Source organism: Fringilla coelebs (assembly GCF_963513975.1).
Source record: "Fringilla coelebs genome assembly, chromosome: 22".
Taxonomy (NCBI): domain Eukaryota; kingdom Metazoa; phylum Chordata; class Aves; order Passeriformes; family Fringillidae; genus Fringilla; species Fringilla coelebs.
Window position 1 is genome coordinate 4,176,703 of NC_140048.1, and position 26,529 is coordinate 4,203,231.

The 26,529-nt window shown below is 59.5% G+C and overlaps 1 protein-coding gene across 3 annotated transcripts; it reads left to right on the forward strand.

Moving 5' to 3' along the window:
* Positions 1 to 1,250: 1,250 nt before the first annotated feature.
* On the forward strand, positions 1,251 to 22,245 carry ATP13A2 (ATPase cation transporting 13A2). Of its 3 annotated transcripts, none has more exons than XM_084219995.1 (28): positions 1,251 to 1,343; positions 2,810 to 2,977; positions 4,659 to 4,717; positions 5,942 to 6,050; positions 6,133 to 6,215; positions 8,212 to 8,289; positions 9,261 to 9,330; positions 10,425 to 10,559; positions 10,713 to 10,779; positions 11,451 to 11,582; positions 12,109 to 12,264; positions 12,356 to 12,466; positions 12,582 to 12,628; positions 12,715 to 12,903; positions 12,974 to 13,180; positions 13,288 to 13,404; positions 13,486 to 13,642; positions 14,244 to 14,364; positions 14,558 to 14,682; positions 15,371 to 15,531; positions 16,784 to 16,894; positions 17,437 to 17,516; positions 18,474 to 18,626; positions 18,704 to 18,800; positions 19,330 to 19,553; positions 20,210 to 20,361; positions 21,040 to 21,212; positions 21,321 to 22,245. In XM_084219995.1, exons 1-28 carry the CDS (start codon positions 1,341 to 1,343, stop codon positions 21,489 to 21,491), a joined length of 3,456 nt encoding a protein of 1,151 aa, XP_084076121.1. In that variant the 5' UTR covers positions 1,251 to 1,340; the 3' UTR covers positions 21,492 to 22,245. The 3 variants fall into 3 exon arrangements, with proteins under 3 accessions (XP_084076121.1, XP_084076123.1, XP_084076122.1); XM_084219997.1 differs by having other exon boundaries at positions 13,543 to 13,642; XM_084219996.1 differs by having other exon boundaries at positions 6,136 to 6,215.
* The last annotated feature ends 4,284 nt before the right edge of the window (positions 22,246 to 26,529 follow it).

Sequence of the window (26,529 nt, forward strand, 5' to 3'; positions counted from 1 at the left end):
CCCGCCCTTGGGAAGGGCAGCACTCCCCGTGTCCCTGCAGCTGGAATTCCTGCTTTTTGAAGAATTTGATGCTGGCACTGGGGACAGCTGACCCCTCCCTTCCTTTTTTTGGCTCCTGGGACAGCTTTTGTTTTATTGAACCGTCCCTCGGGCTCATCCCCCAATTCCCCCCCTCCAAATTTATCCCGTGGGGCAGCACCAGTTGCAGGAGCTGGAGATGGATCCCCCCCACCGGGATCACCAAAACCAGGGAATGGTTTTAATGAATGGCTTCTATCCCCTGCAGAGGAGCTTTGGGGTGGACAGGGAGCAGCAGGAATCCAGCCGGGGCGGTTTTTCCAGTGTAAATCCCTGAGCTGGTCTTTGTGCCCTCCTGGAAACCCAACCCTGGCTCAGGCAGGAAATATCCACGTGTTCCAGGAGCGGGAACAGCTTCCAGCTCCGTGCTTGTGCCACGTGCTGCCTCCCCACTGCTGCTCTGAGATCCCGGCCTTGGGAATGCTGTGATCATGATCCATCCTGGATTTAGGGAATGAGCAGGTTCAGTGACTCGTGATCCATCCTGGATTTAGGGAATGAGCAGGTTCAGTGACTCATGATCCATCCTGGATTTAGGGAATGAGCAGGTTCAGTGATTCGTGATCCATCCTGGATTTAGGGAATGAGCAGGTTCAGTGACTTGTGATCCATCCTGGATTTAGGGAATGAGCAGGTTCAGTGATTCGTGATCCATCCTGGATTTAGGGAATGAGCAGGTTCAGTGACTTGTGATCCATCCTGGATTTAGGGAATGAGCAGGTTCAGCTTCAGGCACAAAAGGTGATGGTTGAGATCCCACCTGGGGGGATCCCAGGGATGACCCCTGATCCCAGTTTCCAAGGCTGGGCTTTGGGGTTCAGCAGAGCCCGACAGGAATTGGAGCATGGTTAAAACTGGGAAATGCCAATTTTTTGGCGAGCAGGAGCAAACCCAGAGAGCAAACAAGGAACAAACAAGCTGGGAAAGTGTCAGAGCGAGCTGGCCTGGCTCTGGCCCAGCCCTGCTCCCTTCCCGTGCCCGCTGAGCTCCTGGGATAACGCCAGAAATCCCGGGGCTGCTCCGGCGTCGTCCCCGTGACCGTCACGTGCCCGGGAGGATGAGGGGGCAGCGATCCCGGCTGGATGGGCCGGGAGCCACCACCTCCTCCCGGAGCTGGCATCTCTGGGAGCACAGCCCCGGGCTGGCCAGCCCCTCTGCTGACCCCTCTCCGTGTTTCTGGTGGATTTGCAGACAGCAGCCGGCTGCTGGGGGCCCGGCGCCCGGGCTACGGGACGCTGCAGCCGGACACGGACCCGGCCCACATGGTAGGTCTGGCCTGGGGGGGCTCCCACACCCATCCCAGGGCTTCCCACACCCCCAGGTGCTGCTTCTCCAGCCCTTTGGTTTTCCCTGCTGGGGCTTGGTCAGGCTGGGATTTTGGGAGTTCGTGGTTTAATGGTTGGTAATGGATTTTAGCTGATTTTATGTCTGAGCAGCCAGGCGCAGGTGATTGATCCCCAGTGATTGATTCCTGGTGATTCCCAGTGATTGATTCCTGGTGATTCCCAGTGATTCATTCCCAGTGATTCCCGGTGGTCAATTCCCAGTGACTGATTCCCAGTGATTCATCCCTGGTGATTCCCAGAGATCAATTCCCAGTGACTGATTCCCAGTGATCCCCAGTGATTCCCAGAGATCAATTCCCAGTGATTGATTCCCAGTGAACCCAGTGATTCATTCCCAGTGACTGATTCCCAGTGATTCCCACAGATCAATTCCCAGCGATTGATTCCAAGTGATCAATTCCCAGTGATTCATTCCCAGTGATCCCCAGTGATTCCCAGTGATCAATTCCTAGTGATTGATTCCCAGTGATCCATCCCCAGTGATCCCTAGTGATTCATTCCCAGTGATTCATTCCCAGTGATCCCAGGTGATTCCCACAGATCAATTCCCAGTGATTCATTCCCAGTGATCCCGGGTGATTCCCAGAGATCAATTCCCAGTGATTCATTCCCAGTGATCCCGGGTGATTCCCAGAGATCAATTCCCAGTGATTCATTCCCAGTGATTCCTGTTGATTCCCAGAGATCAGTTCCCAGTGGTTGATCCCGGTGGTCCCCAGTGATTCATTCCCAGTGATTCCCGTTGATTCATTCCCAGTGGTCCCCGTTGATTCCCAGAGATCAGTTCCCAGTGATTCATTCCCAGTGATTCATCCCTGGTGATTCCCAGAGATCAGTTCCCAGTGGTCGATCCCAGTGATCCCCAGTGATTCATTCCCGGTGATTCATCCCGTTGATTCCCAGAGATCCCCGTTGATTCCCAGAGATCAGTTCCCAGTGATTCATTCCCAGTGATTCCCATTGATTCCCAGAGATCAGTTCCCAGTGGTTGATCCCGGTGGTCCCCAGTGATTCATTCCCAGTGATCCCCAGTGAATCATTCCCAGTGATTCCCGTTGATTCCCAGAGATCAGTTCCCAGTGAATCATTCCCAGTGATTCATCCCGGGTGATTCCCAGAGATCAGTTCCCAGTGATTCATTCCCAGTGATCCCGGGTGATTCATTCCCAGTGATCCCCGTTGATTCCCAGGGATCAGTTCCCAGTGATTCATTCCCAGTGGTCCCCGTTGATTCCCAGAGATCAGTTCCCAGTGATTCATTCCCAGTGATTCATCCCTGGTGATTCCCAGAGACCAGTTCCCAGTGATTCATTCCCGGTGATTCATCCCGGGTGATTCCCAGAGATCACTTCCCAGTGGTCGATCCCGGTGGTCCCTCTCCGCAGGAGGTGACGGGCTACCAGCGCCGGCCGTGGCGGGTGCTGCTGTGCCACGCGGGCTCGGTGCTGAGCGCGGGGCTGCTCCTGCTGCTCTTCCACTGGAAGCCCAGCCTGGAGGTGCAGGCCAAGTGCCAGCCCTGCGCCCTGGGCCAGGCCGACTGGCTCATCATCAGGGTGAGTGCCGCGGGACCCGGCCGGCTTCCCGGCCCGGGAGTCTGGGACTGAGTCTGGGGTTGGGCTCTGTGGGTCTGGGGTTGGGCTTTGTGGGTCTGGGGTGGGGTTCTGCGGGTCTGGGGTTGGGCTCTGTGGGTCTGGGGTGGCGTTCTGTGGGTCTGGGGTGGTGTTCTGTGGGTCTGGGGTGAGGTTCTGTGGGTCTGTGACTGGATTCTGTGGGTCTGGGGCTGGATTCTGTGGGTCTGGGGTTGGATTCTGCAGATCCTGGGTGGATTCTGTGGGTCTTGGGTTGGATTCTGTGGGTCTGGGGCTGGATTCTGCGGATTGGGAATTGGATTCTGCAGATCCCAGGTTGATTCTGTGGGTCTGGGGTTGGGCTCTGTGGGTCTGGGGCTGGATTCTGTGGATTGGGAATTGGATTCTGCAGATCCTGGGTTGATTCTTTGGGTCTTGGGTTGGGCTCTGTGGGTCTGGGGTTGGATTCTGTGGATTGGGAATTGGATTCTGCAGATCCCAGGTTGATTCTGTGGGTCTGGGGTTGCATTCTGTGGGTCTGGGGTTAGATTCTGTGGATCCAGGGTTGGATTTTGTGGATCTGAGGTTGGATGCTGTGGGTCCAGGGTTGCATTCTGTGGGTCTGGGGTGAGGTTCTGTGGGTCTGGGGTGGCGTTCTGTGGGTCTGGGGCTGGATTCTGTGGGTCTGGGGTTTGATTCTGAGAGTCTGGAGTTGGATTCTGTGGGTCTGGGGATAGATTCTGCGGATTGGGAATTGGATTCTGCAGATCCTGGGTTGATTCTTTGGGTCTTGGGTTGGGCTCTGTGGGTCTGGGGTTGGATTCTGTGGATTGGGAATTGGATTCTGCAGATCCCAGGTTGATTCTGTGGGTCTGGGGTTAGATTCTGTGGATCCCAGGTTGATTCTGTGGATTGGGAGTGTGATTCTGTAGACCTGGGGTTGGTTTTTGGGGATCTGAGGATGGATTCTCTGGGTCCAGGATTGGTTTCTGTGGATCTGGGGTTGGATTCTGTGAGTCTGGGGTTGGATTCTCTGGTTTGGGAATTTGATTCCATGGGTCTGTGGTTGGATTCTGTGGATCCAGAGTTGGATTCTGTGGATCCAGGGTTGGGCTCTGTCGATACAGTGTTGAGTTTTGTGGGTCTGGGCTTGAGCTCTGTGGGTCTGGGGTTGGGCTCTGTGGGTCTGGGGTTGGGCTCTGTGGGTCTGGGGTTCGGTTCTGTGGGCCGGGGGTTGGATTCTGTAGATCCCTGGTTGGATTCTGGGGTTGGATTCTGTAGATCCAGGGTTGGATTCTGGGGTTGGATTCTGTGGACTGGGAGTTTGATGCAGGGTTGGACTCTGCCCCAGGTTCCCAACAGGACCCTGTCAATGTTCTCTCTCCTTGTCCTCCTGCCTGTGTCTGGCATCTCCTTTCCTCAACACCAGATTATCCAGGAATTTATTATCATTGGAATTCCTAGAACTGTCCCATTCCAGGAATCATCATTATTCCTAAAATAACTCCACATTTCCCCCTTCCATCCCAGCCTGCCCACCTTGGAACTCCTCTTCATTGTCCCCAGATCTCATCCCCCACTTGGGATGGGTGGCCGGGGCTTTCCCGGGTTCTGGAAGGAGCTGGGAACACCCCGGGCATTCCCAGTCCCCATCCCTGTGTTTCAGGACCATTTTGGGCAGTGCTTCACCACCAAGGTGCTGACGGAGCCGCTGGGCGAGGCCAGGTGAGCCAGGCTCTGTCCCTGCGGGCTCCGGAGCCACTCCTGCCTCTGGGGAGGGGGACTGAGCCTGGGTGTCACCAGGGAGGGTGACTGAGCCTGGGTGTCCCCAAGGGAGGGTGACTGAGCCCCAGTGTCCCTGATGGAGGGTGACTGAGCCCCAGTGTCCCTGATGGAGGGTGACTGAGCCTGGGTGTCCCCAGGGAGGGTGACTGAGCCTTGGTGTCCCCAAGGAGGGTGACTGAGCCTGGGTGTCCCCAAGGAAGGGTGACTGAGCCCCAGTGTCCCCAAGGGAGGGTGACTGAGCCCCAGTGTCCCCGAGGGAGGGTGACTGAGCCCCAGTGTCCCTGATGGAGGGTGACTGAGCCTGGGTGTCCCCAGGGAGGGTGACTGAGCCTTGGTGTCCCCAAGGAGGGTGACTGAGCCTGGGTGTCCCCAAGGAAGGGTGACTGAGCCACAGTGTCCCTGATGGAGGGTGACTGAGCCCCGGTGTCCCCAAGGGAGGGTGACTGAGCCTGGGTGTCCTCAAGGGAGGGTGACAGAGCCACAGTGTCCCCAGGGAGGGTGACTGAGCCTGGGTGTCCCTGATGGAGGGTGACTGAGCCACAGTGTCCCCAAGGGAGGGTGACTGAGCCTGGGTGTCCCCAAGGGAGGGTGACTGAGCCCCGGTGTCCCCAGGGAGGGTGACTGAGCCTGGGTGTCCCCAAGGAGGGTGACTGAGCCTGGGTGTCCCTGATGGAGGGTGACTGAGCCTTGGTGTCCCCAGGGAGGGTGACTGAGCCTGGGTGTCCCCAAGGGCGGGTGGCTGAGCCCCAGTGTCCCTGATGGAGGGTGACTGAGCCCCGGTGTCCCCAGGGAGGGTGACTGAGCCTGGGTGTCCTCAAGGGATGGTGACAGAGCCACAGTGTCCCCAGGGAGGGTGACTGAGCCTGGGTGTCCCTGAGGGAGGGTGACTGAGCCTGGGTGTCCCCAGGGAGGGTGACTGAGCCCCGGTGTCCCTGATGGAGGGTGACTGAGCCCAGGTGTCCCCAAGGGAGGGTGGCAGGCCGAGGCTGAGCCCAGGTGTCCCCGAGGGAGGGTGGCAGGCCGAGGCTGAGCCCAGGTGTCCCCGAGGGAGGGTGGCAGGCCGAGGCTGACCCTGATGTCCCCGAGGGAGGGTGGCAGGCTGAGGCTGACCCAGGTGTCCCCGAGGGAGGGTGGCAGGCCGAGGCTGAGCCCCGTTCCCCGCAGCCTGGAGCAGCTCCCCGGGGCCCGGCCGGGGCGCAGGAGCAGCGTGGCCGTGGCGGTGCCGGACGAGGAGGAGAGCCGTGACACCGTGCGGCTGCACGACAAGGACGAGGTGGCACCGGCCCTTCCCCACCCCCGGGCTGGCTCCCTGTCCCTGCACACCCCGCTCACGCCTCCTTCCCATCCCTTCCCAGCAGAAGAACCTCCTGAGGTATTACCTGTTCCAGGGAATGCGCTACGTGTGGCTGGAGCGGCGGCAGGCCTTCTGCAGGGTCAGGTACTGCCAGAGCCCGGCGTTCCTGCTCCCCCAGGATCCTCCTGGATCCTCCTGGATCTTCCTGGATCCTCCTGGATCCTCCTGGATCCTCCTGGATCCCGGCATTCCTGCTCCCTCAGCTCCCTCAGGACCTTCCTGGATCCTATCTGGCATTCCCAGCTCGCTCAGGACCCTCCTGGATCCACCTGGATCCCAGCATTCCTGCTCCCTCAGCTCCCCCAGGATCCTCCTGGATCCTATCTGCCATTCCCAGCTCCCTCAGGACCCTCCTGGATCCTCCTGGATCCTGGCATTCCTGCTCCCTCAGGACCCTCCTGGATCCTCCTGGATCCTCCTGGATCCTGGCATTCCTGCTCCCTCAGGACCTTCCTGGTTTCTCCTGGACCCTCCTGGATCCCGGCATTCCTGCTCCCCCAGGACCCTCCTGGATCCTCCTGGATCCCAGCATTCCTGCTCCCTCAGCTTCCCCAGGACCTTCCTGGATCCTCCTGGATCCCGGCATTCCTGCTCCCTCAGCTCCCCCAGGATCCTCCTGGATCCTGTCTGCCATTCCCAGCTCCCTCAGGACCCTCCTGGATCCTCCTGGATCCTGGCATTCCTGCTCCCTCAGGACCCTCCTGGATCCTCCTGGATCCTGGCATTCCTGCTCCCTCAGGACCTTCCTGGTTTCTCCTGGACCCTCCTGGATCCCGGCATTCCTGCTCCCCAGGACCCTCCTGGATCCTCCTGGATCCCAGCATTCCTGCTCCCTCAGCTTCCCCAGGACCTTCCTGGATCCTCCTGGATCCCGGCATTCCTGCTCCCTCAGCTCCCCCAGGATCCTCCTGGATCCTGTCTGCCATTCCCAGCTCCCTCAGGACCCTCCTGGATCCTCCTGGATCCCAGCAGTCCTGGCTCCCTCCGCTTTGTCAGGAAACTCCTGGATCCTGGCATTACCACTTCCTGGGCTCCCTCAGCTCCCTCAGGATCCTTCTGGATCCTGGCATTCCTGAGCTCCCTCAGGATCCTCCTGGATCCCGGCATTCCCATCTCCCTCAGGATTGTCCTGGATCCTGGCATTCCCAGCTCCCTCAGGACCCTCCTGGATCCCAGCATTCCCAGCTCCCTCAGGACCCTCCTGGATCCAGGCATTCCCAGCTCCCTCAGGATCCTCCTGGATCCCAGCATTCCCAGCTCCCTCAGGACCCTCCTGGATCCCGGCATTCCCAGCTCCCTCAGGACCCTCCTGGATCCAGGCATTCCCAGCTCCCTCACCGCCCTCAGGACCCTCCTGCCCTTGCATCCCCAGTATCTCTTGTCCCTTGTTGCCTTTTTGGGGCTCCCTAAAAACAGAGGCCAGGCCAAATTAAGGGAATAAAGTCACTTTTGTTTTCTGAAGGCCTTCAGTCGAGGCACCTTGGGCAGTCAGAAGCTGCACCCAAAAATGGCTCACGGCTCTCGGGGTTTCACACTTTTATCACTTTGGTCCATTTGCATATTGGGGATTAATCCTCCCATTACAGCCTCAGCTAATGAAGTCATTCACCCCAGGTTTGCTCCCCCTTTTGTTTAATCTCTCTGAGGCAGTGGGGTGTCCTTGAGTGCCAGGCCTGGAGAGGAATTGTTGTGTCTGCCCAAACGGGAGAACAGCAGCTGGCACTGCCTGTGGAGTTTGGAGCTCCACACCAAAGAGCTGCAGGGTCACAAACACACAGAAAATACAAAATCTCAAATCCTGAGGCATCACCCTCAGCACTCCCAGGCCTCAGGAGCCATCCCTGGTGCCCTCGGGGTGCTCCCAGCCAGGGTTGTTTGGCAGGGCCGGACGCTGCCGGCTCTCTCTCGCACTGTGCCCCTTCTGTTGCCTTCCCTTGGCAGCCGTGGGCTGCAGAGAGGCCAAGGAACAGGGCACTGTCCCTTTCCAAAGGGGTGGGTTTGTCCTGAGCCCTTGGCCGTGCTGTTTGTTCTGCCCTCCCTGCTGGCTCTGACTCTCTCCCTGTTGTTCTTTGCTGCCCAGCGTCCTGGACGAGGGCTGGACCTGCGCAGAGCTGCACCTGTGCCAGGCCGGGCTGGACCAGCAGGAGCACGGCGCCAGGTGGGGGCTGGCAGCTTCCTGGGCTTCTCCAGGGAGCAGGAAATCCCAGAGGGTCAGACCCCAAAGTGCTGGGCGGGATGGAATTCCTGGGATTGGCATCTCCGCATAACCCGGCTCCTTGTGGGGGTCCGGGCAGCACGAGGGGCCCTTGGGCTGGAAATGCAGCTTTTCCCAAGGGTGAAACTCCTTCCCTCTTTTCCCAAGGGTGAAACTCCTTCCCTCTTTTCCCAAGGGTGAAACTCCTTCCCTCTTTTCCCAAGGGTGAAACTCCTTCCCTCTTTTCCCAAGGGTGAAATTCCTTCCCTCTTTTCCCAAGGGTGAAACTCCTTCCCTCTTTTCCCAAGGGTGAAACTCCTTCCCTCTTTTCCCAAAGGTGAAACTCCTTCCCTCTTTTCCCAAGGATCGAACTCCTTCCCTCTTTTCCCAAGGGTGAAACTCCTTCCCTCTTTTCCCAAGGGTGAAACTCCTTCCCTCTTTTCCCAAGGGTGAAACTCCTTCCCTCTTTTCCCAAAGGTGAAACTCCTTCCCTCTTTTCCCAAGGATCGAACTCCTTCCCTCTTTTCCCAAGGATGAAATTCCTTCCCTCCCTTCTCCCAGGGGTGAAACTCCTTCCCTCTTTTCTCAAGGATCAAACTCCTTCTCTCTTTTCCCAAGGGTGAAATTCCTTCCCTTTCTTTTCCCAAGGATAAAATTCCTTCTCTCTTTTCCCAAGGATCAAATTCTCCTTTCCCAAGGATCAAATTCCTTCCTTCTTTTTCCAAGGATCAAACTCCTTCTCTCTTCCCAAGGATAGAACTCTTTCCCTCTTCTTTCCCAAGGATAGAACTCCTTCCCTCTCCTTTCCCAAGGATAGAGCTCCTTCCCTTTCCTTTCCCAAGGATAGAGCTCTTTCCCTCTCCTTTCCCAAGGGTAGAACTCCTTCCCTCTCCTTCCCAAGGATAAAATTCCCTCGCTGTCCTTCCCCCCCTCAGGAGGAAGATCTACGGCCCCAACCTCATCGAGGTGCCCGTCAAGTCCTACGCCAGGCTCCTGGTGGAGGAGGTGGGTTCTGGGCTGGGCTTCCCAAGCGGATTTTCCCAGGACAGATCCCTCTCCTGCTCCCTGTCCCTGTCCCTCCCCTGGTCCTTGGGAAGGGAGGAGAGGAATTGGGAGAAGGCAGAGCTGTGGAGGGGACCTTTCCTGACCCTCTGGGCACAGACAGGAGCAGCCCCCAGGGGTTGAGGAGGGACTGAGCATCCTTGGGAGCAGCATCCGTAGGGAATTCCAGGGGGGATGGAGGGTTTGGGGGCTGCCAGCCCCAGGGAAGGGCTGGGTTCTCCTCTGCATCCAGAAGCCTGGAAGGCTCATGATGGGCTGGAGGAAGCTTTTCTTCCCCCAAGGAGCCTGGAGAAATTCCTCCCACCTGGAAATCCCATACTGGGCTGGAGGAATCTCTCCCCATCCCAAGGAGCCTGGAAATCCCATACTGGGATGGAGGGCGCTCTGCCCATTTCCAGGAGCCTGGAAATCCCATACTGGGATGGAGGAAGTTCTTCCCACTTCCAGGAGCCTGGAAATCACATCATGGGCTGGGGGAAGCTCTCCTCATCCCAAGGAGCCTGGAAATCCCATACTGGGATGGAGGGCGCTCTGCCCATTTCCAGGAGCCTGGAAATCCCATACTGGGATGGAGAAAGCTCTGCCCATTTCCAGGAGCCTGGAAATCGCATATTGGGATGGAGGAAGCTCTCCCCACTTCCAGCAGCCTGGAAATCCCATAGTGGGATGGAGGAAACTCTCCTCATTTCCACAGAACCTGGAAATCCTATACTGGGCTGAAGGAAGCTCTCCTCCATTTCCAGGATCCTGGAAATCCCTTGATGGCCTGGGGGGGGTTCTGCCACCCTGGGGAACCTGGAAATCCCCTACTGGGCTGGAGGAAGCTCTCTCCCCTTTCCAGGATTCTGGAAATCCCGTGATGGGCTGATGAAAGCTCTCCCCCATTTCCAGGATCCTGGAAATCCCATGATGGGCTGATGAAAGCTCTCTCCTATTTCCAGGATCCTGGAAATCCCATGATGGGCTGGTGGGGGGTTCTCCCACCCCAAGGAGGTCTCTCAGTGAGCTCCCAGACCTGTTTTTTCTCCTTGTTGCAGGTGCTCAACCCCTTCTACCTGTTCCAAGTGCTCAGCATGGTGCTCTGGGTGTGTGATGCCTACTACTACTACGCCGCCTGCATCTTCCTCATCTCCACCTTCTCGCTGGGGCTGTCCCTCTACGAGACACGCAAGGTGGGTGGGGGCAGCTCCTCTGGGGCCACAGCCCCGCTCCGGGTGGGGACAGCCCTCTCCCTGTCCTCTGTCCCTGCCTCCAGCCCTCCCAGGTCGTTTTTAGGGATGGTTTCCCGTGTTTTGGGTGGATTTTGACCTCTGCCTCCCTCCCAGCAAAGCACCACGCTGCGGAACATGGCCAGGATGTCCATGGGGGTGCGGGTCCGGCGGCCTGGAGGAGGTGAGAGGGAGGATTTTTGGGATGGTGGTTGGGATGGCGTGTCCTTTGGGATCCTGGTTCTGCACCAAAGTAGTGTTGGGATAGGTGGGAATCACGTTGGGACACACCAGAATAACGTTATTGTATGTGGGAATGATGTTATGAGACACCAGAGTAATGTTGGGATGTGTGGGAGCTGAGTGCCCCATTCCCCAATCCCTGAGCAGGTTCTCCGGGTGTCAGGAGCTGAGTGCCCCATTCCCCAATCCCTGAGTGGGTTCTCCGGGTGTCAGGAGCTGAGTGCCCCATTCCCCAATCCCTGAGTGTGTCCTCCAGGTGTCAGGAGCTGAGTGCCCCATTCCCCAATCCCTGAGTGGGTTCTCCAGGTGTCAGGAGCTGAGTGCCCCGTTCCCCAGGCCCTGAGTGGGTTCTCCAGGTGCCTGGAGATGAGTGACCCCCATTCCCCAATCCCCAAGTGTGTTCTCCAGGTGTCAGGAGCTGAGTGCCCCGTTCCCCAGGCCCTGAGTGTGTTCTCCAGGTGTCAGGAGCTGAGTGCCCCATTCCCCAATCCCCAAGTGGGTTCTCCAGGTATCAGGAGCTGAGTGCCCCGTTCCCCAGGCCCTGAGTGTGTTCTCCAGGTGTCAGCAGCTGAGTGCCCCGTTCCCAAGGCCCTGAGCAGGGTTGTTTTCCAGAGGAGCTGGTGGTCAGCTCAGCAGAGCTGGTGCCTGGGGACTGCATCCGGCTGCCGGCGGCCGGGGCGCTGCTGCCGTGCGACGCGGCGCTGCTGACCGGGGAGTGCATGGTCAACGAGAGCCTGCTGACCGGTGAGAGCCCTCCCTACACACTGGAGCACAGCAGAGGCTGTCAGGGTTAAGAGGATAAAGTGGGTATTTATTGAAGGCCTTCCATGGGTACACCTTGGGCAGTCAGAAACCTCTGAGGCTACACCCAAAATGAACAATGGTCACGAGTTTCTCAGACAATTATTAATTTTTAACCCCATTTACATATCAAGGGTTATTACTCCAATTACAGCTTCAGGTGATGAAGTCATTTACCCCAGCTTTGCTGCCCACCAACTCATTTTGTCTATACTTTTTGGGCCCTGAGGCTGGAGGGTGTGCTGGAGTTTCAGGCCCAGAGGAATTGTCGTGTCTGACCAGAACGGGAGGAGAGCAGCTGGCGCTGTGTGGGGTTTGGAGTTAGGCACTAATGCAGCACAGGGTCTGAAAAATAGAAAAGCTGAAATCCTAAGGCATCACATTCCCATGGGATTCATTCAGAGCTACCTTCCCACCCCACCTGGCTGGCCCCTGGTCCCTCTGGGGTGAGAATACCTGTTCTGGGCAGGGGAGAGCGTGCCGGTGATGAAGACGCCGCTGCCGGCGGGCGGAGCCGCGTACTGCCCTGAGGAGCACCGGCGGCACACGCTGTTCTGTGGGACACAGGTCATCCAGGCCAAGGCCTACGTGGGCGGGGAGGTGCTGGCCGTGGTCACCCGCACAGGTGAGGGCATGGGGGGTAATCCAGGATGAATGCCAAGTTAAATCCGTGCCCTTGGCAGCCGTGCCGTGGTGACCTCCTGCCTGTCCCCCAGGGTTCTGCACGGCCAAGGGGGACCTGATCAGCTCCATCCTGTACCCCAAACCTGTGAGCTTCAAGTTCTACAAGGACGCAGTGAAGTTTGTGCTGTTCCTCGCCATCCTGGGTAGGTCTGGGCGCGGAGGCGCATCCTGGAGCAGCCAGATTCCTTGGAATGGAATTCCATTCCAGCTCCCCGCTGTGCCCTGCTTTGTAACCGAGCCACTTCTGCCCCTGCACAGCTCTCATCGGCACTTTGTACAGCATCCTCATCCTGGTTAGGAACCAGGTAGGGCTGGTGGAGCGAGCGGGAGAGCCCGCAGGGATCCCTTGGTGGAGGGATGCCCACCCCTGTTCCTCCTCCTCCCCACCCAGGTCCCGGTGGGACAAATCATCATCCGCGCCCTGGACCTGGTCACCGTCATCGTGCCGCCAGCGCTGCCGGCCGCCATGACCGTGGGCACCATCTACGCTCAGAACCGGCTGAAAAAACAGGGAATCTTCTGCATCAGCCCCCCACGGATCAACCTGTGCGGGAAGATCCGCCTGGTGTGCTTCGACAAGGTGAGGCGGGCCGGGCGGGCGGGCCGGGCGGGCGCCGGGGCTGCCCGGACCCACCGCGCTGTGCCCGCAGACCGGGACGCTGACCCAGGAGGGGCTGGACGTGTGGGGCGTGGTGCCCCTGGAGCAGCAGCGCTTCCTGCCCATCGTGCACGAGCCCCGCTGCCTGCCCGCCGGCGCCCTGCTCTATGCCCTGGCCAGCTGCCACACCGTGTCACCTCTGCGGGGACAGCTCGTCGGGGACCCCGTGGACATCAAAATGCTGGAATCCACCGGCTGGGTGAGGCGGGGGCTGCGGGGCCGGAGAGGGAGGTGTTGGGAATCTCGGCGGTTCTGGACCCTCTGTGGGTGGATGAGCTCGGCAGGGTTTTGCCTGCTCGGTTTCAGCGCCTGGAGATGATGGAGGAGGAGGAGGAAGGGGAACTCCCGGCATTCCAGCAGTTTGAGATGAAGGTCTTGGCTGTGGTGAAACCTCCGCCAGAGGAGGAGCAACCTCGGGACAGGGTAACCCCATGGAACGGCTCCCCACCCTCCTGCCTCCTGGAGGAGTTCCTGCCCAGCCCTGATCCCATCCACTCTCCACAGAGGCACCAGGCCCCCCTGGGGATCCTGCGGCGTTTCCCGTTCTCCTCCTCCCTCCAGAGGATGAGCGTCCTGGTCAAGCTGCCCGGGGAGGCCTCGGCCCACGCCTACGTCAAGGGCGCCCCGGAGATGGTGGCCAGTCTGTGCAGGAAGGAAACTGGTTGGTACTGGGAGGTGGGCTCACCCCCAGTCCCGCTGGCTGCATCCCTGCGGCTCATCCCCCAGGGAATTACCCTCAGGAAGGCTGTGGGGCAGCTCCCAAAGGCTTTGGGGTGGCTCCAGCCACAGGAGGGAAAGGAAACAGGAGCCAGAAGATGGGGAATGGGGTGGGGGGCTTCCTCCAGCCCATGCTGGGATCACCAGGCTCCTTGGGGTGGGGAGAGCTTCCTCCAGCCCAGTATGGGATCTCCAGGCTCCTTGGAGTGGGGAGAGCTTCCCCCAGCCCAGTATGGCATCTCCAGGCTCCTTGGGGTGGGTGCAGCTTCCCCCAGCCCAGTATAGCATTTCCAGGCTCCTTTGGGTGGGGAGAGCTTCCCCCAGCCCAGTATGGCATCTCCAGGCTCCTTGGAGTGGGGACAGCTTCCCCCAGCCCAGTATGGCATCTCCAGGCTCCTTGGGGTGGGGAGAGCTTCCCCCAGCCCAGTATGGCATCTCCAGGCTCCCTGAGGAGCAGCTGCTCGTGAGCACCCAAACCCCAGAGCTCCGTGTCCCCTCCCAGAGCCAGGGTTCCCTCAGGAGCTGTTCTGGCCTCGCTTTTCCAGTGCCCCCGGATTTCTCCCAGATGCTCCGGCACTACACCACCGATGGGTTCCGGGTCCTGGCTCTGGCCTGCAAAGCCCTGGGCACGGTGGCCACCTTTGAGGAGGCCCTGCAGCTTCCCAGGTCGGTGCCAGCACTCCCTCTCTGCATCTCCTCACTCTCTCCCAGCATTTCCTGGGATGCCCTGCAGGGAATTCATCCCTAATCCATACGAAGGGAATTCCTGACTGGTTCCCAGATGGATTTTAGCTGCTCACACCCCTTGATCCTCTGTGCTGGTTTTGGAGGTGATGAAAGGCTCCTTGTCTCCCACCAGGGACTCCGTGGAGAGCAGCCTGAACTTCCTGGGGTTCCTGGTCATGAAGAACGTCCTGAAGCCAGAGTCTGCCCCGGTGATCCAGCTGCTGAGGAGCGCCAACATCCGCCCCGTCATGGTGACAGGTGACCCTGGAGGGACCAGCACAGGGGGCTCAGGGAGGGACAGCACACAGACAGTCCTGGGCAGTGTGTGGGGGAAAGGGATTTCCCACCAGGAACCCCACCCCAGGAACTCCAGCAGCAACCACACCCCAGAAACTCTACCAGGAACCCCACCCGAGGAATCCCACCAGGAACCCCACCCCAGGAACCTCACCAGGAACCCCACCCCAGGAACCCCAGCAGGAACCTCACCAGGGATTCCAGCAGGAACCCCAGCATGACCCCAGCAGGAATCTGTGCCTGAAGCAGCTGTGGGGACACCACGAGTTCTCCTGGGTCCTGGCTCTGTGCATTCCTGCCCTCGGGATGCACGATCCACTGCGGGACTCAGGGCGTGGATGTGTTTTGGGTGGAAGAACTCATTGTTCTGCTGCCATCCCCTAAATATTGCTGTGTTTAAAATCCCAAATTCCATGCCTAATGCAGGGGGTGTAGGGTCACCTCTGGGTGTTTTCCAGGCAGAAGAACAGGGGTTGAATCCACATTTCTTTGGGGCAGGACAGGCAGGAGGTTTTGGAGGAAAGGAGAGGGAAGCAAAGCCACCACATGGCTGCGGGGGCTGGGAGAGGGGACATGGCAGCTTGGAGCTGCTCCTCTTGGCCTGGACATCCCAAAACCTCCTTGCTGATGGCCCACGTGTCCCTGGCAGGGGACAACATGCTGACAGCCATGAACGTGGCGCGGGGGTGCCGCATGGTGGAGCCCAGGGAGGGCGTGATCTTCGTCACAGCCTCGCCGCCCGGCCACGACAAACCCGCCACCCTCAAGTTCGTCCTGGCCGAGCATTCCCAGGGCGAGGAGCAGCCCGAGGTGAGAGCCCAGGACACCTTTTGGGAGCCCAAGCTGCCCAGGCACCCTCCAGGGCTCAGTTTTTCATGGAATCACAGAATTCCAGCGTGGTTTGGGTTGGAGGGACCTTTGAGCTCGTCCCATCTCACGGGCAGGGACAATTTCCACCATCCCAGGGTGCTCCAAGCCCTGTCCAGCCTGGCCTTGGACACTTCCAGAGATCCAGGGGCAGCCACAGCTGCTCTGGGCCCCCTGTGCCAGGGCCTCCCCACCCTCACAGGGAGGAATTTCTTCCCAATATCTAAGAAATGGAGTCCTTCAAATCTGGCTTTCTCGGCAGTCCTGGGAATCCTGGAATCCCAGAATGGGATGGGCTGGGTTGGAAGGGACCTCAAAGTTTGTCCCATTCCATGGGCAGGGATACCTTCCACTATCCCAGGGTGCTCCAGCCTGGCCCTGAGCCCTCCCAGGGAAGGGAAGGGGTTTTCCATTATCATTATCCTTGGAGACAATTAAGGCTGTGATCTTGCTCCTCATAAACCCATCCTTCAGGAGAGGTTCAGCTGCTCCTGCCTTTCCTGGAGCACATCCAGGGATCCAGGCTGGAATGGCAGCTCCAAACACCTGCCCGTGGATGCTGCTGGATCCTGCTCCCAGCTGGGCGTGGATGCTGGGCTGCGCCCCCAACAGCCCCACTGGTGTGCCTGGAATTGGGATTTCAGGGAGCCTTTCCCACTGCTCTGGGTCTGGCATGGGGACCTTGGTCAGCCCAATCCTGCACTCCAAACAGCACCATTGAGAGCTGGGATTCTGGGGAGTCATTCCCAGCTGCTCCAGGCTAGGCTTGGATGGCTGGGTCAGCCCAGCCTTGTGCCCCAGAGAGCTCCACTGGGAATTGGGATTTTGGGGAGTCATTCCCAGCTGCTCCAGGCTAGGCTTGGATGGCTGGGTCAGCCCAGCCTTGTGCCCCAGAGAGCCCCACTGGGAATTGGGATTTTGGGGAGTCATTCCCAGCTGCTCCAGGCTAGGCTTGGATGGCTGGGTCAGCCCAGCCTTGTGCCCCAGACAGCCCCACTGGGAATTGGGATTTTGGGGAGTCATTCCCACTGCTCCAAGCTGGGTGTAGAGGGCTGGGTCTGCCCAGCTCTGCACCCCAAACAGCCTCACTAGGAATTGGGATTTTGGGAGCCATTCCTGCTGCTCCAGGTGGGTCCTGGCTCAGCCCAGGGGCCTTGCAGGGGTTGGGGCTGGAGCTGGAGCTGTTTCCTGGCAGGGCCTGCAGCAGCGGGACAGCTCCTCCCTCCCAGCCCGGCACTGCCACTTCGCCCTCAACGGGAAATCCTTCCAGGTGGTCTGCGAGCACTTCTCCGAGCTGCTGCCCAGGGTGAGTCGGGCAGGAAGCCTCCAGGGGCCTTGGGGAACCTTCCAGTGCCTTGGGGAACCTTCCAGTGCCTTGGGGAACCTTCCAGTGCCAGTGGGAACCCTCCAATGCCATTGGAAACCTTCCAGTGCTGCTGGGAATCTTCCAGTGCTGCTGAGAACCTTGTTCACTGCTGGACATTCCCAGTGCCCAGCTGGACAACCCCAGTTCCCTGTTGGACATTCCCAGTGCCTTGCTGGACATTCCCAGTGCCCTGCTAGATATTCCCAATGACCTGCTGGACATTCCCAGTTCCCTGTTGGACATTCCCAGTGCCTTGCTGGACATTCCCAGTTCCCTGCTAGACATTCCCAGTGCCTTGCTGGACATTCCCAGTGCCCTACTGGACATTCCCAGTTCCCTGTTGGACATTCCCAGCGCCCTGCTGGACATTCCCAGCGCCCTGCTGGACATTCCCAGCTCCCAGCTGGACATTCCCAGTGCCCAGCTGGACATTCCCAGTTCCCTGCCCGCCGGGAATGCTGACGGATCCTCCCTGCTGGCAGATCCTGCTCCGCGCCACCGTGTTCGCCCGCATGCTGCCTGAACAGAAGACCCAGCTGGTGTGCAGCCTGCAGGAGCTCAAGTAAGGCCCAGGGGCTGGATCCCAGGGGATGGATCCCAGGGGCTGGATCCCGGGGGCTGGATCCCAGGGGATGGATCCTAGAATTACAGGGTGGGCGGCGTTGGGAGACTCCTCAAACATCACCTGGTGGCACCCGTGCCATGGGCAGGGACACTTCACCAGGTCCAGCCTGGAACGGGGTCTGCACAGCTTCTCTGGGCTGAGCCAGGGATTTTCCCCATTCCCTGAGGAATGTGGGCTCCCTTTCCTCATTCCCTGAGGAATGTGGGCTCCCTTTCCCATTCCCTGAGGAATGTGGAGTCCCTTTCCCCATTCCCTGAGGAATGTGGAGTCCCTTTCCCCATTCCCTGAGGAATGTGGGCTCCATTTCCCATTCCCTGAGGAATATGGGCTCCGTTTTCCCATTCCCTGAGGAATTTGGGCTCCATTTCCCATCCCCTGAGGAATGTGTGATCCCTTTCCCATTCCCTGGGGAATGAGGGCTCCATTCCCCCATTCCCTGGGGAATGTGGGCTCCCTTTCCCATTCCCTGAGGAATGTGGGCTCTCTTTTCCCACTCCCTGAGGAATGAGGGCTCCCTTTCCTATTCCCTGAGGAATGTGGGCTCCCTTTCCCATTCCCTGAGGAATTTGGGCTCCCTTTCCCATTCCCTGAGGAATGTGGGCTCCATTCCCCCATTCCCTGAGGAATGTGGGTTCCCTTTCCTCGTTCCCTGAGGAATGAGGGCTCCCTTTGCTCATACCCTGAGGAATGTGGGCTCCCTTTCCCATTCCCTGAGGAATGTGGGCTCCCTTTCCTGTGTTTCCCTGAGGAATGTGGGCTCCCTTTCCTCATTCCCTGAGGAATGTGGGCTCCATTTCCCATTCCCTGAGGAATGTGGGCTCCCTTTCGTATTCCCTGAAGAATGTGGGCTCCCTTTCCTCATTCCCTGAGGAATGTGGGCTCCCTTTCCCGCAGTTACTGCGTGGGGATGTGCGGGGACGGTGCCAACGACTGCGGGGCGCTGCGGGCGGCCGACGTCGGCATCTCCCTGTCCGAGGCCGAGGCGTCGGTGGCCTCGCCCTTCACCTCCCGCGTGGCCACCATCGAGTGCGTGCCCAGGGTCATCCGGTGAGCGGGGGAATCCCGGGGATGCGGGGGAATCCCGGGAATGCTGAAGCCGGTGGTGACGCCGTGTCCCCCCCCAGGGAGGGCCGGTGCTCCTTGGTCACTTCCTTCGGGGTCTTCAAGTACATGGCCCTGTACAGCCTGGTCCAGTTCGTGTCCGTGCTCCTGCTCTACACCGTGAGTCCCACCCCAAATCCCTGCTTTTCTCACAATTCCTGGGGCACCGATGCCTTTTGGGGCTGCCTAAAAGCAGAGCCAGACAAAATTAAGGGAATAAAGAGCGGGTGTATTTATTGAAGGGCCCTCAGGTACATTTTGGGCAGACAAAACTCAAACTCCCCCAGGGGCCACATCCAAAAATGGATCAGGGGTCACGGGTTTTCACACTTTTATCACTTTGGTCCATTTGTATATTGGGGGTTAATCCTCCCATTACAGCTTCAGCTAATGAAGTCATTTACCCCAGGTTTGCTCCCCCTTTTGTTTAATCTCTCAGGCCTGAGGCAGTGGGGTGTCCTGGAGTGCCAGGCCTGGAGAGGAATTGTTGTGTCTGCCCAAACGGGAGAACAGCAGCTGGCACTGCCTGTGGAGTTTGGAGTTCTACACCAAAGAGCTGCAGGGTCACAAATAAGTGGAAAATACAAAAGCTAAAACCCTAAAACATCAGCCCCACTGAGTCTGAGCCTGTCCCTTCCCTCCTCCCCAGATCAACACCAACCTGAGTGATTTCCAGTTCCTGTTCTTCGACCTGGTGATCACCACCACGGTGGCCGTGCTGATGGGGCGCACGGGGCCGGCGCCGGCGCTGGGCGTGCGGCGGCCGCAGGGAGCCCTGATCAGCGGGCTGGTGCTGGGCAGCCTCCTGCTGCAGACAGCCCTGCTCATCACCGTGCAGGTCCTCAGCTACTTCATCACCGTCTCACAGAGCTGGTGAGGGCCCCAAATCCGGGAATCGTGGGATTCGGGGTTGGAAAAGGTCCTTGAGTCCAGCTGCCAGGCCCTGTTTGACACTAAGACCTGTGCCAGGTCCACGGGGTTTTTGGACACTTCCAGGGGTGTGATTCCATCCTCCCCTGAACAGGCTGTTTCAGTGCTTTGCAGCCCTTCCCATAAGGAAATCTTTCCCAATATCCCACCTGAACCTGCCCTGGTTTCCTGAGGGTTTGCTGATGGGGACAGCACCGAGGTTGTGGCAGAGCCCAGGGTGTGTCCTGTGATTTGGGATCTGGCAGCAGACAGGGAACCATGGAATGTCCTCAGCTGGAAGGGATCATCCAGTCCAACCCCTGGCCCTGCCCAGACACCTCAGCAATTCCAGCCTGTCCTAGAGCTCTGGCAGCCCCAGGGCTGGGACCATTCCCTGGGGAGCCTGGGCAGTGCCCAGCACCCTTGGGAAGAGCCTTTCCTGATCTCCCACCCAAACCCCCCTGGCCCAGCTCCCATTCCCAAGGGATCTATCCCTGGTCCCAGAGCAGAGGTTGGAGCTGCCCCTGCTCTTCCCAAAGTTGTAACTGATGGAGAGCAAGGGGTGGTGTCCAGCCCCCCTTGGCTTCTCTGCTGACCCTGTCCCCTGTCCCCCGGCCCAGGTACGTCCCCCTGAACAGCACGGTGACAGCGCCCCAGAACCTGCCCAACTACGAGAACACTGTCCTGTTCTGTGTCACCGGCTTCCAGTACCTCATCCTGGCCGTGGCCATGTCCAAGGGCTACCCCTTCCGGGAGCCACTCTACACCAACGGTGAGGACACGGGGACACCCAGGGGGACACCCAGGGGGACACTCAGAGGGACACCCGGGGGAACACCCAGAGGGACACCCAGGAGGACACCCAGAGGGACACCCAGGAGGACACCCAGAGGGACACCCACTCAGGGACACCCGGGGGGACACCCAGGGGGACACCCACACAGGGATATCCACGGGACACCCAGGGGAACACCCAGGGGGACACCTACACAGGGACACCCAGGGGACATCTAGGGGGACACCCACACAGGGACACCCACACAGGGATACCCAGGGGACATCCAGGGGGACACCCACACAGGGATACCCATGGGACACCCAGGGGAACACCCACACAGGGATACCCACGGGACACCCCACACAGGGACACCCAGGGGGACACCCACTCAGGGATATCCACGGGACACCCATGGGGACGCCCACTCAGGGACACCCATGGGGACACCCACTCAGGGACACCCATGGGGACACCCACGGGGGCACCCACGCAGGTATACCCACACAGGGATACCCACAGGACACCCAGGGGTCACCCACACAGGGACACCCACGGGGACACCCAGGGGGACACGGGGACACCCACGGGATACCCATGGAGACACCCACGGGGACACCAAGAGCCACCAGTCCATTCTTCCCTGCTCCTCACCCCGCCCCCTCTCGCCCCCAGTGCTCTTCCTGCTCGTCCTCATCCTGCTCTTTGGCCTGATGATCTGGCTGACCCTGTACCCGCTGGGCTTCCCCAAATCCCTGCTGAAGCTCCAGCCCATCGAGGATTTCAGTTTCAAGCTGCTCCTCGTGGGCATCGCCACGCTCAACTTCTTTGCTGCCTTTGTGCTGGAGGTGGGTCAGGGGGGCTTTGGGACGGGGCATCCCCCTGGAGCTTCCCCAGGTGGGCACGGGGTTCACCTGTCCTCCCCCAACCCCATTTCCCTCCCGTTCTGGCCCCAGACCGCCCTGGATCACGGCTTGCTCGGCTGCTTCCGAAGGCTGCGCCGGAAAAAAGCCTCCAAGAAGCTTTTCAAGAGGCTGGAGAAGGAGCTGAGCCAGCAGCAGCTGGCCTGGCCACCCCTGGACCAGCCCCTGTTCGCCACACCCAGGATGTCCCTGGCTGTGAGATAGCAGTGCCAGCTGTGCCTCTGCCCCAGCCCTCTGACACTTCCTTAATTTATTTATCCCAGGAAAAGCAGGGATGCAGCGGGCGGGATCCCTCAGCATCGCAGATGGGAGTGCCATGGGCACACTGAGCCCACAGCCATGGTGGTCCCATGGCCATACTGATCCCAGGGCAGTGCTGATCCTGTGGCCACACTGATCTCTGATCCCACAGCCCCACTGAGCCCACAGCCATGGTGATCCCATGGCCACGCTGATCCCAGGGCAGTGCTGATCCCGTGGCCACGCTGATCTCTGACCCCACAGCCCCACTGATCCCATGGCCACCCTGATCCCATGGCCACGCTGATCCCATGGCTGCAGCCCAGAGGAGCAGGAGGTGGAGGAGGAATGGGCAAGAAGATCCAGAGGAGGAGGAGGATCCAGCATGGCTCTTCCTGCAGGACTCCCCCACTCCCACGCTGGCCACCGGGGCCAGTTGAGCCCCTCATGGCCTGCCCAGGCTGCCAGGAAGGGGGTCCCTGATGTCCCCAGCACCCCCAGCTGTGTCACTGTGAAGCCCCAGTCCCCTCTAGATGTGTAGGGAGTTTACAGTCCCCATTCCCAGCTTGCCGAGGCTGCTGCTCCATCCCCAGCGCCTGGGCCCCTTCTCCACTTGGAATGCTCGGGCAGAGCCCCTCTGCTTGGGGATGGGACCTCTGTAGCATTACAGACCCCACAAATTCTCTATTTTTTAACTCTTCCCCGGCGGGAAGGCGACGGCGCCACTCGCGGGTTCTGGACGGGGCTGTCACGGGTCTTGTCCAATAAATTAACACTTATTTTCTTGGCTGCTCGTCCGTGCTGCCTGCTGGGAGTGGGTTTGGGATGGCACGGGTGAGTATCCCTGGAGCAGGAGGAGGTGTTGGGGTCACCTCGTTCCCAGGCAGGCTGGGAAACACTCGGCTCAATGCTCGAAAGCAGGGCCTGGAGCCAGGGATGACACCGCTGGGATTCCTGCAGCCCAAACTGGGCTCAACAACCTCTCTCCAGCTGGAATTTCCTAGAAAATAACAATAATCGCTGGAAAAACCCAGGTGTCCTGGCTGAGACTCCGAATCCTCGCTCCTTCCACCGAGGAAAAGCCGGGAAGCAGAGACGCTGCATCCCACAGGGAAGGAGCAGCTCCCCGAGGGTCTGTGCTCCTCCCGGGCTTTCCCAGCTGCCTCCCAGGATCCCGGGCTGCTTCCTGCAGGGATTCGCTTCCACGGAAAGTCTGAGCCCCCTCCGAGCGCCGGCGGCGCCTCTCTGCCCTGGGGAGCTGGGATTAGGTCAGGAAATGAGGCACAAGCAGAGGTAAGAGGTTTCCTGAAGGCCCGGCCAAGGCTGCGGTTGTTAACCCAGGCTTCCCGAGCCTGGAAAATCCCTCCCCGCTCCGAGCCCTCGGCGGGTCTGCCCGTTCCTGGCAGCATCCGAGGCAGAGGCACCCGGGAGCCGCTTCCCCTTGGAATTTCCGCGCGCTCCGGGGAGTTTGGCTGGGATGGGCCCGGAGGGTGTTCCCGGCCCCGGGGGTGGGAAAGCTCATTTAATTATTGACAGGCAGCTCCTGCCCCCGATGGAGCTGAACAGGGCTGGGATGAGGATAACGCTGCAGCTCGGTGGAGCAGCCGAGGTGGTTTTGGGGTCCTTTTGGGTGGTTTTACCCATCCCTCAGCCTGGCAACTGAGGTGGTTTTGGGGTCCTTTTGGGTGGTTTTATCCATCCTTCAGCCAGGAAAACCGGAGAGGAGATGGGAGCACCTTCCAACCCCATCTGCCTCTCATCCTGCTCTGAAAATCCCTTTTTTCCTGCATTTTGCAGCTCTCAGAGCCTGTCCTGGTGCTCAGCCCTCGGCACAATCCAGCGTGGGCTGCTGGGAATCCAGTCCCACGGGAGAAAAATCTCTGCTCGCCCCCATTCCTGTCTCCAGAGACCTCCTCCCTCCACCCCAGTGCCTCCCTCCGCTCCTTTCCTGTTTTTTTTTACCCCAAACCTGCGGGATTCACCCCCAGCTCCGGCTCTGTGTCCCTGCCGAGCTCGGGCGGTTTGGGATCATCCCGGTCCCGCCGGGATCCTCCTCCAGGAGCGGGGAAAGGGGCCCCACGCCGGCACCGGGGGCTGCAGAGCCTCCGGCAGCCCCGGCCCGGCTGGGGAAAGCGGGATTTGGGTGATCTGGGACCTTTTCCCGCCCCATCCCGGGACAAATCCCCCGCGGGGCTGCAGCATCCTCGCTGCTGCGGGGGGAATCGGAATCCACCCCTAGATCGGGAGAGCTGCTGTGATCCCAGGATCCCAGATTTTGGGGGTGCGGTGATTTTTTCCCAAGAGCTGACGAGGTGGCAGAAAAATTCCCGGAGCTGCTCCTTCCATCCCTCCCTCCCTGCAGCCTCACAAGCCCCGGCCCGCTCCGCGCGGGATCCTCCCCCCTCCTCAAACTTTTCCAAAGTTTGATTTAAAACTCATCCCGCCGGGAAAAAAAACCCCAAAACCAACAGTGCACCCCGTCCCCGGCGCCCCCGGCAGCGGTGCGTTCTCACGGATGGTTATTTGGGGTTATTTGTGGGTTTTCCCGGCTTTCCCCCTCCCAGGCAGCGCGGGAGGAGGAAGGGGCCGGCTCAGGTGTGGCTTTAGGACCCAGCGGATCCCCCGTGCTGGAGGTAGGAGGTTTTTTGGGTTTTTTGTTTTTTCTGACTCTCATTTCAAGAGTTTTGGGGAAGCAGAGAGAGGAGACCGAGGCGAGGGCAGAGCCGGCACTCACTGGTAAGGACCAGGCGAGGGAAACCCCCCTAATTCCCAGGAATTCCGGGGACCTTTCCCCACAGCAGCAAACGGGGCTGAACCCCCATTTTGGGGACTTTGTGAAATCACCTTTAAAACTCCATCGGTTAAGAGCTTGGAAAAGTTGTTTTCAGCTTTTTAACCTCACAAAGCCAAACCCCCTTGATTTTTGGGGGGCTGAAGGAACGGCAGCCGGGGGGGAGGGGGCCCTGCCTTGAGGCCTGACAGTTACTGGAGATTTTTAACCACTTCCAAAAAGTCTAAAAATACCCTAAAGCCTGGAGGAAGCCGTGGGTTTGTTGGTCGTGGTTTTTTTTTTTTTTTCTTTTCCATCCTGGAAAGAGATTGTAGAAAAGGGATCTTTTATTCCAATTTATTTTTGGGGGACGGGCCCCCGAGGAAAAGGTGATGTGAAAACAGGGATGGGGGCACCAAGTTCCTTGCCTCTGGTCGGGGGCCAAAAAAATTGGAATCCTTTAATATTCCCTTTGTTCTCCCACTCTCTGGCAACGGGAGAGCTCAAAAAAAAAAAAAGAAAGAAAGAAAAGAAAAGAAAGAAAGGAAAAAAAAGGAAAAGAAAAGAAAGGAAAATGGGAAGAAAAAAAAAAGTTGAGGGAGGGGGGAAAGGCTGGGGGAAGGTGGGGTTTAGCAGAATGAAAGGGACTGTGGTGTTCTTTCTCCGGGGTTGATTGTTCCCAGATGTGCAGTTGCAAAAACATCTGGCGCGGTCGGAGCCGCCGGACCCCTGCACGGAGGGAGCGGAGCCTGGGGAAGGGAAGGGGGAACAGCGGGGCCCTCCCGGCGGGGAGCGGCCGGGCCGGGGGAGGACGGGGGGACGAGGCTGGAGGCGGCTTCATCCCCTCCTCGGCGGCCCTGGGGAAGGGGGATGTCGTGGGGACATCGTGGGGATGTCGTGGGGATGTCGTGGGGACATCGTGGGCGTCGCTCCGGGGTCTCCGTCGGGAGCAGCCGCTGGCGTCGCCGTCGGGGCAGACGTGACCCGACTGTCCCCGTCCCGCGGCCAAACCCTGCGAGCTCCGGCCAAGATTGGGGGAAATTCAGGGAATTGGAGCTCGGGAGAGGCTGTGCAGGCTGGAAGCAGGGCTGGCAAAGAGGGCACTGCAGAGCCGTGTCCATGGGAGGGCGGGGGGATGGCAGGGGATGGCTCCAGAGGTGGTGTCTGTCCCTCCATCCATCCATCCATCCATCCATCCATCCATCCATCCATCCATCCATCCATCCATCCATCATCCATCCATCCCTCCATGCATGCATGCATCCATCTGTCCTTCATCCATCCATCCATCCATCCATCCATCCATCCATCCATCCATCCATCATCCACCCATCCATCCATGCATGTATCCATCCATCCATCCATCCATCCATCATCCATCCATCCATCCATCATCCACCCAACCATCATCCACCCATCCATCCCTCCATGCATGCATACATCCATCTATCCATCCATCCACTCCATGGATCCATCCATCCATCCATCCATCCATCCATCCATCCATCCATCCATCCATCCATCCATCCATCCATCCATCCATCCACTCCATGGATCCATCCATCCATCCATCCATCCATCCATCCATCCATCCATCCATCCATCCATCCATCCATCCACTCACCCACCCACCCATCCATCCATCCATCCATCCCTCCCTGCTGGATCCAGACACTGAACCTGGACGATTTGGATCCACAGGGTGCCAGCTCTGCTGTCCCACGGGATCCCAGCACCTGCAGAACCAGCAGAGCTCGGGATGGGCCCACCCACCCCGCCCCAGCCCACCCAGACCCCCAGCCAGGCCCCAGGTGCTGTCCCTGACCCCAGGTCTGCCAGCCTGGCAAAGCCTCCGGAGGCGCCGCTGCTCCGGTTCATCCCAGTCCCTTTCATCCCGGGGTGTTCCAGGCCGGCTCCTGGGCCTGTCCCAGGGAGGCACAGCTGGGGCTGAGCGTGCTGATCCAGCCCAGGCTGGGACTGGCTCCGGGGATTCCCAAAGCTGGGAGGGTCTGGAGTCAGCGCCTCCAGCAGCTCCATCCTGGAATGGGGAGGAGATTCCCGTGGGATGAGCTCTGTGGGGAAGGGGCTTTGTCTGCTGGGGCTGCAGGACGGGGTCCTGAGGGTGATGGTGCTGGAGAGGACCTGGGGACCAGAGGGTGCCACACGCTGGGTTTGGTGCAGGACAGGGGCCCTGGAAGGTGCCTGCAGTGACTGGGGGGGACTGGGAAACGG

Coding starts and splice junctions, on each gene's coding strand:
- ATP13A2 (XM_084219995.1), top strand. Junction 17,517..18,473: donor TGCAGCCTGCAGGAGCTCAA/GTAAGGCCCAGG, acceptor CCTTTCCCGCAG/TTACTGCGTGGGGATGTGCG. Junction 18,801..19,329: donor CCGTGCTCCTGCTCTACACC/GTGAGTCCCACC, acceptor CCTCCTCCCCAG/ATCAACACCAACCTGAGTGA.